The 11,207-nt window shown below is 37.3% G+C and overlaps 1 protein-coding gene across 1 annotated transcript in view; it reads right to left on the minus strand.

Moving 5' to 3' along the window:
• Positions 1 to 986: 986 nt before the first annotated feature.
• Positions 987 to 11,207, minus strand: part of mphosph8 (M-phase phosphoprotein 8) — a 46,367-nt gene continuing 36,146 nt past the window's right edge. The window contains exons 12-14 of the mRNA XM_015378905.1: positions 8,597 to 8,721; positions 4,582 to 4,665; positions 987 to 1,942 (exon numbers count right to left, since the gene is read on the minus strand). Of these exons, the coding sequence (XP_015234391.1) occupies positions 1,901 to 1,942; positions 4,582 to 4,665; positions 8,597 to 8,721 (251 nt within the window). The 3' untranslated portion in view covers positions 987 to 1,900. The remainder of the gene's footprint in view (positions 1,943 to 4,581; positions 4,666 to 8,596; positions 8,722 to 11,207) is intronic.

Raw genomic sequence — 11,207 nt, forward strand, 5'->3', positions numbered from 1 at the left:
GCCTTCCAACAGTCTGGGCTTTACGGCACTGTGGTCCGATGGAAGCCTCTCCTCAGAGTAAGAAGCCTGCATAGAGTTTGCCAAAAGACACATGAAGGACTCCCAGACTATGAGAAGTTTCTCTGGTCTGATGAGACCAAGATTGAACTATTTGGTGTTAATTTTAAACGGTATGTGTGGAGGAAACCAGGCGCTGCTCATCACCTGCCCAATACAATCTGACAGTGAAACATGGTGGTGGCAGCATCATGCTATGGGGTGATTTTCAGCTGCAGTGACCGGAAGACTGGTTGCTAAGATGAATGCGGCCAAGTACAGAAACATCCTGGAAGGAAACCTCTTCCAGAGCGCTCAGGACCTCAGACTGGGCCGAAGGTTCACCTTCTAACCAGACAATGACCCTAAGCACAGCTAAAATAAAGGAGTGGCTTGGAAACAACTCTGCCCATTCCTGATTGGCCCAGCCAGAGACATGAACTAAACCTTATTGAGCATCTCTGCAGAGACCTGAAAATGCCTTTCCACCAACGCTCACCATCCAACCTGACAGAACTGGCGAGAATCTGCATGGAAGAATGGCAGAGGATCCCCAAAATCCAGATGTGTGAAAAACTTGTTGCATCATTCCCAAGAAGACTCATGACTAAACTAGCTCAAAAGGTTGCTTCTACTCAATACTGAGCAAAGGGTCTGAATACTTATGATATAAGTGATATTTCAGTTTTTCTTTATTAAATTTGGAAAAATCTTTACATTTGTTTTTTTGTCAAGATGGAGTGCCGAGGATACATTAATTAGAAATAAAAATGAACTTTATTATTTTTTAGAAAATGGCTGCAATGAAAGAGACATATTTAAAGGGGTCTGAATACTTTCCGTACTGATTGTATGTGTGAAGCTCAGCTGTGCCATGATCAAATTTTAAAACCAACTACTTCAAGTCAAATTTCGGCTTTTAATGATGAAAAAAGTCAGGAGACCAAGGCCGAGAATGAAGTCAAAGTTTTAATTGGAAGTTCTGTACAGTACCTATGTAAAAATATCGCAGTTCTGCACTTTATTATGACTACAAAGAGTTGCAACAAACTGTAAACAGGATACATTAGAGAAATGTTAGAGGTTAACAGAAATGAACAGCTTTTTACAGCACAAATAACTTAACCCACTTGTACAGTTGAAAATAAAGTCATGACACATTAGCAGTCATCAAATCACTCTTTATAACCACGTCTTTTTCACATATAGCTTTTTATATCGTGTGAATATGTACAAACTGGAAAATATATATATATATTAAAAAAAAAAAAAAGGCAGAAAACACTTTCATTGGAAGGCAAAGAAAACTTCACAAAAAAAAATGTAAATTAGCTCCCTGCGGTGGAGCTAAATCTGATGGAGGACCTTAAAGGAAGAAGAAAAGATGCAGAATCAGTGTTTGAGCTTCCTGGAAGGATGTAGTGACTTTACTACTAAACCGGTTATTGATTTAGCAAAACCAGTAATAGCTACCGTTCCTGGAGATGGCATAAAAAAAAACAAAAATTCAACAAGCACATTAAAAATCAGAAAAAATTAAGAAGCGTTACCTTTGTAAGTTAAAAAATCTAAAAAGCTGAGATGTTGAGGAGTTGATGAGGAAAAATCCGTTTGTATTCTCTGAATGCATAAAAAGGTTCCACACAGAAACGCACCAGCTAGACTTGGAATGAAAACACGCATCTAAACTATCAGTTAGCAGGTGGAACCCGGGGAAAGGCACGGCACGAGGGCGTTCAGTCTTTGGAGTCCTTCAGGTGAGAGCATCCCACTGCCATGCAGAGGCAGAGCGGCGATCAGCGCAGGAGGAACGAAGCCAAGCTCAGGTCTGAGTCCGGCGGTGAGACGCCTCTCATTTAGATCGTCACTGCAGCTGGACTCGGTACGCACAGATAAGGAGCTTCACCTGAGGAGAGGACGTTACAGAAGTTAGAAACCCCACAGACGTCCCAAAAATGGAGGATGTTTTAGGATGAAAAACAAAAGTCTGATGTTACAGCTGTGATAAGAACCAGGAAAGGAGAAATCAGCTGCCGCTCTAGCGCTGCACACTTCTACACTTCTTTTCAATATATTTATGCAGTTTGATAAACCGGGATCTTCTTCCTTTATATTTAGAGCAAAGCCCAAAATCCTTTATCCAACCATTTATGTGGGTTTAAACAGCAATAAAGACTTTCTTCTGACATTAAAGCCTTAGAGTGGCCCAGCTAAAGTTCTGACTTAGGATCTGCAGAGAGGAGGTAAAATTAGGCTGTTGACATAAAGTACAAAAATGTCTTTAATTACCTCAATTATTTCTAAAACAAAACAAATATTTGGGTATACATTTTTTTGGCATCATTACTTAATATAGATAATTGTTTGATCACTTTTTTAAAAAGACTAGACCCGTCTCATCCCACTTCAGAAACAACGGTTTTAAATATATATATATATTTTTTTATCGGTATCATATTATGTTGTAAGTAGAAACACCCATAATTTTACAGCTTTTTTTCTTTTTTTTTAGATTTTTATTTTTCAACTTTTCACCCTCAAAGGTTTTCTTCATATTTTATATTTTCAAATTATATACATTTAATGTGATTATTTTTTGTCAGATTTTATATACCACTATTCTTTAAATTTCTATTTTATAGATTAAATTTTATTAATTGTATTATTTTCAAATTACATTTTAGAGATCGTATTCTCTTTAAATTTCAATTTACAAAGTTAGATTGTTTTTTTTCTTTATTTTTCAGTTTATAAAACCTTTGCTTGAAACAATAATGGAACAAAATTCACTTTATATACCACTATTCTTTAAAATTCAATTTTATAGATTGAATTTTATTAATTGTATTATTTTCACATTAGATTTTAGGGATCATATTCTCTTTAAATTTCAATTTAGAAATTTAGATTTTTTATTTATTTATTTTTTAGTATATAAAACCTTTGCTTGAAACAATAATGGAACAAAATTCACTTTATATACTGCTATTCTATAAATTTCAATTTTATAGATTGAATTTTATTAATTGTATTATTTTCAAATTAGATTTTAGGAATCATATTCTCTTTAAATTTCAATTTACAAAGTTAGATTGTTTTTTTTCTTTATTTTTCAGTTTATAAAACCTTTGCTTGAAACAATAATGGAACAAATTTCACTCCATATTTTCCATCTGAGGTCTCTGGGTTTAATTACATACTGAGCAACAGCTGCTGAGATCATTTAGAGGAGTTTCATGGAGGAAATAAACTCATGGTCTCGCATCCTCTACTAAAGGTGAAGAACATTAGCCTTTCTCACCTGCAGTTTTTAGAAAAAATATCCGTCTAGTTCTACGAGATCTGTCCCTGAGCCTTAAATTGACTTTATTTTCTCACCAGCGAATGTTGGAATTAAAAGCTGCAGCTTAATGCTCGAGGAGAGCAGAAACCACCTGATTCCGGAGGCTCATCAACAGTACATTTGGGAGAAGTCTACATAAAGACACTTATTTCCGGTTGCAAATGATTAAGCAAAAAAATCCTGATGCCAAAACTACTCAGGCCGGGCACATACTGTTCAATATTCTCAATCTTTGTATGCAGCAACAGCTCAAAATGTAATAATAAATCATTATGCCCTTTGACAAAATTCAAGTGAGCCATTTTAATTTAGATTAATTCCAAGATTACAGATTAATCTAGATTAAAAAAAAAATCTTTGCCCACCAATAAAAAAATAAAGATGATTACAGTAAAAGAACAAAAACACTAGTGGCCAAATTGTTGGTATCCATTGAAACAAACCCTTTTAACCAACGGAACTGCACCTCAGTAAAAACTAAAATATTTAACAAGGTTGAAAGCTGGGTTCCTACATGCAGACATCAGACTCAGCTTTCTAGACTTCTTAGTCCATTAGGGTACTTTAAAATACAAATTCTTAAGATTATTATGAATTAATGGCAGAAATCCCTGAAGTGCAAAGACGTTAAGGCTGTAGGAAGAGAAATGAAAGAGTGGGAGGAGATATGGAAAGAAGGGAAGGTCACAAGGAAAGGAAAAAGGAAGGATGAAGTAGAGCGAGAAAGTGTTAGGTCTTTTTTTTTTAGCTTGAGGGTTTGGTGTCTATAAAGATGCTTCAAAGTGGTAGGATGAGAAGCAGCACCTGGATGACTGTACCCCTTATTTGTTTAACTCCATCCTGTTTTTTTCTTTTTTCAACAAAATCTAAGAAGCCTTTTATTAATGCTCAGCTTGATTTTTTAAAAATTGAAAAATATGATGACATCTCTTCCCCCTGTCGCACAAATGACTCGTTTTCTATTCATTTACACATTCATGATGACCCACTTTCATCTCATAACATTAATATTATCACACATTAGTCAGACCCACACAGATTATGTCGGTCTTCCATTTTACCGTATTCTGTCAACCAGTGTAGATTTCACATGAAAAAAAAAAATCAGGAAAGAACTGCAGAAATATCTGGCTTATCAATAATGAGCAGCGATGTTGCTGTGAGAGTTGGGAGGTTTTTCGGTGTTGCAGTGAGTTTGTCACCTTGGCTGTTGGCGCCTCAGCGAGACGAATGAAGAGTTTGTTAATCCCTGGAATGGGGCTGAAGGAGTAGATGAAGTGACTATCCTGAAATCATTAACAGAAAGAACAATTAGTACAAAAAAATAATAAGAAAAAAAAACACGTTAAAACAAACTATCAAACAGCTTTCTGAGAAATATTTAAAAAAATTAGTAAATAACTTCCTTCAGAAGGTCACAGTGATCTTCTGACATTTATTTGATCAGATCTAGCTGTGATTCATTCCAATATTTTCCCTGAGGACATAAATTAAATGTTTTATTCCTAGTTATTATTTTACTTTTTGGGGTTCAGGCATTTGATTAACTTTGCTTTGAAAAGGCGAGTTATTATAAATGTAACAATTTACACCCATTTACAGGCCGTTTCTCAATTCACAAGAACGCAATTACGGAGTAGTATCCTCGCCAAGTATGTTCTAGAGAAGAACACAGGAAAGTGTGGACTCAGGGAGAACGGAACACGCAGCATAAATATGGATCAATAGGAACAGAAACGTACTCGTGAGGTCGCCACACGCTCTGCTCGTCTGGAGCTGCATTTCAACTCCTATTATTAATAGTCTCTAAATAATAATATTCTTACCTTTTTCATTACTGGGGGAATAATAATTAACACAGTAAGATAAACACAAATAGAATACTTCAGTACTTCACACATGGCTATGCTGAGAGAGGGCTGCTGCAGACGGGCTAACGTTAGCCCTGCCTGCGGTTAGCCTCAAAGGTCTGCTAGTATACTCTCTATACAGCATCGGCTTATTTTTTTTTTAAATCCCACATTAAATCAGTAAATGGGCCATAAAGTCATAGGGAAGCGGCCCTTCCAACCGTTGCATTTCCGAATTCTCCTGAGTGGTGCCCGACTTTACATGATTGAATAAATTGAATGTGATTGGTCATTTATCAAGGGGGCGGGATTGCTGTGGCGGAAGATTTGCAGGCAGGTTTGGTTGTGGCTGGTTTTTCTGAAGCATCTTTCTAACCAGTTAGCACCTTAGTGCTAAGAGGTTCCCAATGGGAAATTCCATTAGGACCAAGTAGCACTAAAATGGTGACTTAGAAACAACACTGTCAAGGAACGCTATGGACAGAGGAAACATACAAGAGGAGAGTTTAGTGTCGGAGGTCGTGGATGAGTCTCCTCCATGATACATTTTTTTATTTAGAGGAGGAAAGCGGGGATAAAGATGTTGTGGAAGAGGACGCCAAGGCGGCAGAAGCTTGGTTTGGTGTAGAAGGCTTACAGCCGTACATGTTTGAGCCCTTGCCTCTAAACGCTAACAGTTCTGTTAGCTCTATGCCTGCTGAAGACACAGACATCCATCCCCGTGAGTTGCGTATATTAGCTACGACATATGAATAGAGATACTATGACATAAAAAATTTAGTTGACAGATGCCCATTAACATATGATTGGCCGAATTAAGGTGTACAGGCTGACATATAACTAATGGGCCTGCATAAGATAACGGAAAAAAAACAAACATTTTAAGACAGGATTTTTTTTTTTTATTGTAATTTTGGGACAATTTTGTCCGATAAAGAGTACATTTATATACATATTTAAGCCAGAATAATTTGACATTTAAATATTATTTCTCTATTACTTTAAAAGTATAATGTTCTCGCCTCAAATGATCTTAAAACGTACTTTTATAGAATAACGGCAACAGAAAAGAGAACCTTTAACTTGATACTCTGAGCTCTGTGAGCATTCTACTGAAAGCTGAAGCTGTGCATGCTGGGACAGCTGTCAATCTCAAGAATAGATAAGTCTGCTCTGATGCATGCTGGGTAAAGAGGGAGGAGCGAGAACAACATCTGGGGACTTTGTTCTCGGTCTGCTGATCTTGTGAATTGGAACAATACTAAGGCTGAGGCTGATCTGACGTTTCATGAGTGCATGAGAAAGCACAAGTACACACATTGAGAAATGGCCACAATGTAAGATGGATGTAAAATCTGCTATTTATCAAATGTGTGAGCAGTTTTATTTAAATTACACCTAAACTCCTCTCCACACACATTTCTACCATTCACTGTCACACGCCTCGGTGCATGCTCGTCCTCTGCTCTTGTGGCTTGTTTCTTATTATGGGTGTGAATTGGCAAGAATTTGGTGATACGATACACATCGCAATACATGTGTCACCACACAATTTATCCTGATACATTAACAAAAAAGAAGATATTGTGATTTTTGTAATATAATTTAAAAAAAAACTCACGAGATCCTTCATAGCTCTGCTGCAGCTGGTGCAGAGCAGCTGAATAATAGGCTCTTTAACTGTGCGCTGCCATCTAGTGGCTGGGGGTTTAAGAATTATATCTAAGTGAGACAATAAATTTGCCTGTAATTTTTTTTTTTGTTTTTACATTTATGATCCATTTAGCCCTGAATTTCTAAATTGTTAAGTGAAATATCGCAATCTTTGAAAGAATCGATTTTATTCTCACACCCCTACTACAGAGTTTATACAGGAATGAATAACTCAAACTTAATGCTTTTTAAAACTCTTCTAATGCTCTTAGAAATAATTTTAATGTCACCAACAGGTACCCGTTGACAGGCTGCAGCCATGTCCCGAATTCCTTGTTTTCCAGCCACTTTTGTTGGCCCCCCCATTCTCTAGCTTTTTCTCAGACTCAAGCTTTTTTTCTGCACCTACAGCTTTGCGATCAACCGGAAGCAGTTCCAAGCAAATATATAGTGATAAAATATGTCTGACAAAATTGTTTTTATAAAATTGTTTTTTTTAATAAAGCATTTTAAATACCACAATAAACATATTTAATGAATTTTAATGCCAATTAAGGCCTTAATTAAAAAAATAATTTAATGACTTTTAATGATTTTTAATGACCTGCACAAAACCTGTACTATTTATGCGCCTGTAGATTCTCTCCTACGTAGGAATCAGTTTTTGTGTCCAATGTCAAATATTTGTGATTTGCTGCTTTTCAGGAAATCCAACCTCTTCAGACACTGTTGGTTTATTTCCTAACTACGGTTAGTAATGTTAGCAAATCATCTTTAGGCTAAAAGCTGGCCTCTAAAAAGAGAAGAATTCTGACTTTACATCCAGCAGCCAACTCTGTCGTCAACTAACAATGTTATTAACATGATAGACAAAAAAGAAAATGCTTAACACTAGCTGTAAACCAAATAGAAATGTAAATGTCGGTTTTACACTATAAACCAGAGTTTATAGTTTAAAGCCTCAAAACACTGAAGCTAACGTTAGCTTAGCTCATAGGAAGATTATAACTTAATATTTATAATTTTTAGATCTTATTTATACTGCTGACAGAACACACTGACAACTGAGTTTAACTGTTATTTAAAAAATCAGTAATTTAAGAGAATAAGAGAGATAAGAGAACAGCTGTTAGCCTGAAGATGCTTTGCTAACGTTGCTAGCTGCTATTTGGAAGAAAACAGCACTGTCTGAAGAGGCGGGATTTCTTCAATCACAGGAAGTTTACTTTGTCTGGTTGGTTCTGCCTGTTAAGTGACAAAAGTTGACATGACAGCAAAGAAACAGATCCAGAGAATCTACAAGGCCAATAAAAAAGAAAATCAGGATTGCAGAGAGCCTCATGGTATCAATCTGCACCATAAAATGTTCAAAATGCATGTGGAGAGTAATTTAGTAATTTTAGTAGTTTTTTTTTTTTTTTTTTACTCAAATAAATATACGTATTTATTTGAGTATTACGTATTTTTTACTGATTTGCACTCTGGGCAGAATTCTGACTAAATAGATGGTTGAATAATGACAATTAGGTGGAAAGCTTTAAGAAATTTAGTGAGAGTGAAGAAGAAAAACAAAAAGTGTTATACAGACAGTAAACAATGTGGCTTCCAGTTGCCAAGTTGGTCTTTACGCTTCCACCTACTGGTTTCCGTTTGGTCTGCTCAGCCTGACAATAAATAAGTAAACAGCAGAAAGATGTGCGGGAACAGCACCAACCAGGAAAATGGGCAGCTGGAACTTGTCGTTGAGAATGACGGCATGAACACTGCAGGGTCCGCAGAGTCTGGCTGTGATCTCATTCAGGAAGTTGGCGTGAAAGATGAAGAGCAGAATGCCGGAACCTGCAGCAGAGCAGAAGGAAAGAAAAAGAAAGGTTTGAGGTCCACATCAAAAGAAAAATGACTGCACCTGAGACATAAACTCAGCAGGAGCTTTGCTTTACAGCCATATTTATTACACCAGCTTAAACAGAAACCATAGCAAAAGACCAAGCAGCTAGCATACACATAAGACATGCCTTAGATAAAAATTCAAACTAAAAACGTTTTACTTTTGAGAATTTTTTAGATGCAAATTTCAAAGCTTTTCTCAACAAACTAAAGCAGACAAGACACCATCCATCCTCATTAACGTGAAGCAGAAGTAAAAGGATAAATAATCTGATAAAAATCAGACCTGTCATACTTTGTCCTATTTAAATCTCAGCAGAGTCTCTACCAGCTTTTTAAAACCTGCAGTAAGATATCTGCCCACTGCTCTTAAACCTTCAAACTGGATGGAAGATGTGAACTGATTCTAAACTGGATCTAGATCTGGACCGGCTCAGACAACCCAGTCCATCATAAGCTGAGGGTATATGTTTAGTCTGATCCTACAATTACAGCCTCCAACTGGTTCTAACCAGCTTTTTCGTCCCTAATTAAGAGGAATCCCCACAGCATGATGCTGCTATCACCATGTTTTAGCACAGGGTCAGCGAGTTTAACTTCAATATGTTAGGCGCTGTAAACATAGTGATATTTTAAACCTTTGACATTAATTAATGAACTTAACGGTCTTGTAGTCAGGGATTGAAGCTAAAATTTTCTACTTGATTAAGTTATATTTAGTCAGGGCATCTAATACCAGGGCCATGCCATACTACATACCACACTTACTCCTTGGTGCGAAGTTAACTTGAACCAAATCTGTCAGTTTGATGATTATGCATCAACAGCTCCTGGATTTCTCCTTCCTTTCAGTTGCAAAGCCTTGGTATCTTCCTCTAAAGTCTCTCCTTTACTTCCATAACAGAACCTTTTTTTTTAATCTCTGAGGCATCAAGTGAGTTCATCCCTCCCAGGTTTCCTAACCTGGATCGGTGCACTCTCCTCTTGATTTTATTATTTCAACATTCTTCCCTCTTTGGACCCCCAGAAAGCCTCCATTTACTGCTACTAGTTAAAAAGACAGCAACTTAAAAGTGTTTAAATGACATGGCTACAGGTGGAAATATAAAGGTGAGAGAGACGAGCAGAGATGAACACACTAATATTCTGATTTAGATTTATCCAGAGAAACTTTACCTCAACTTATTCTTATCTTTTATTTCCAGGTGGATCATCTAAATCAGTGGTCCTCCTAATTGTCAATCATTCTGGTGACATGTTTATGTAAGGCCGTCCTATGTTCTCATCCCATTAGCTGTCCTCTTCTGCACAAGTGCACTTTCAGGCGTATATCTGTAGTGAGCGACGGTTTCAGACGGTCATTGAAGCTCACCTTTCTCACCACGTTTTTTTTTTAAATGGACACGGGTTGTAAGAGAAAAAGTGTTGATGAAGTGTATGAGAAGAAAAGAAAGGCCTCATCAAAGGCAGACATATCCCAGAATGCTTGGCTTGGAGAGCTCTCCTCGCCAACCATTATGGGATTTGCTGTTGCCACAGGCTGCTGCTACCCGACAGCAGCAACTAATAACAAAGATGGCGCAGGCACCGCCCGGTGGACTAACGAGGAAGTGATCATCTGTCTGAACTGTAAGTTTACTTTCACTATAAAGTCTCTTCTCTATATAGTGATTGAGGGATTTAGGGGTTAGGGCGGACGTTCGGCCACAGTTAGCTTGTATGAGGCATGAGAACAGCAACTTTTAAACAGAGCATGCATTAGGAGAAATTGGCTCGTGCACACTCTCGCACATGCATTTATTTATTTATTTTTTTAAATGGAGAGGGTGGATCTTTTCAAAAATTCTAGCAAATCCTCCACAATACCTTTAAAAGACCATTGGACCTCACACTGCAAGGTGTTCGCGATTTAAAGATCCGCCCTACTCTCTGATTGGCTAATGTCATAGAAGTAGGTAAATACAATGACTTGCCAATGGAATGTGAGAGTTTTACTCTTAAAGTCGTAGGGAAATCATATTTAAATTTCAAATCATGCTGGCTTGTATATAAATGTACTCTTTATCCGACCATATTGCCAAATAAGTTAGAAAATTTCTATTTTCAAAAAACATTCTTTCTTAAAATCTGTGGGGGTTTTACTATTGAGTTCTGTCCCAGTGTTCACGGGGATGGACGTCTGTGTCTTCAGCAGGCGTAGAGCTAACAGAACTGGCAGCGTTGCGAGGCAAGGGCTCAAACATGTACGGCTGTAAGCCTTCTACACCAAACCAAGCTTCTGCCACCCTGTTGTCCTCTTCCACGACATCTTCATCCCCGCTTTCCTTTCCCTAAATAAAAAATGTATGACGGAGGAGACTCATCCACGACCTCCGACACAAAACTCCTCCCCTTGCATGTTTCCGCTGTCCATAGCGTTCCTTGACAGTGTTGTTTCT

This window comes from Cyprinodon variegatus, unplaced genomic scaffold (assembly GCF_000732505.1).
Source record: "Cyprinodon variegatus isolate N-32 unplaced genomic scaffold, C_variegatus-1.0 Scaffold181, whole genome shotgun sequence".
In the NCBI taxonomy this organism is placed as follows: domain Eukaryota; kingdom Metazoa; phylum Chordata; class Actinopteri; order Cyprinodontiformes; family Cyprinodontidae; genus Cyprinodon; species Cyprinodon variegatus.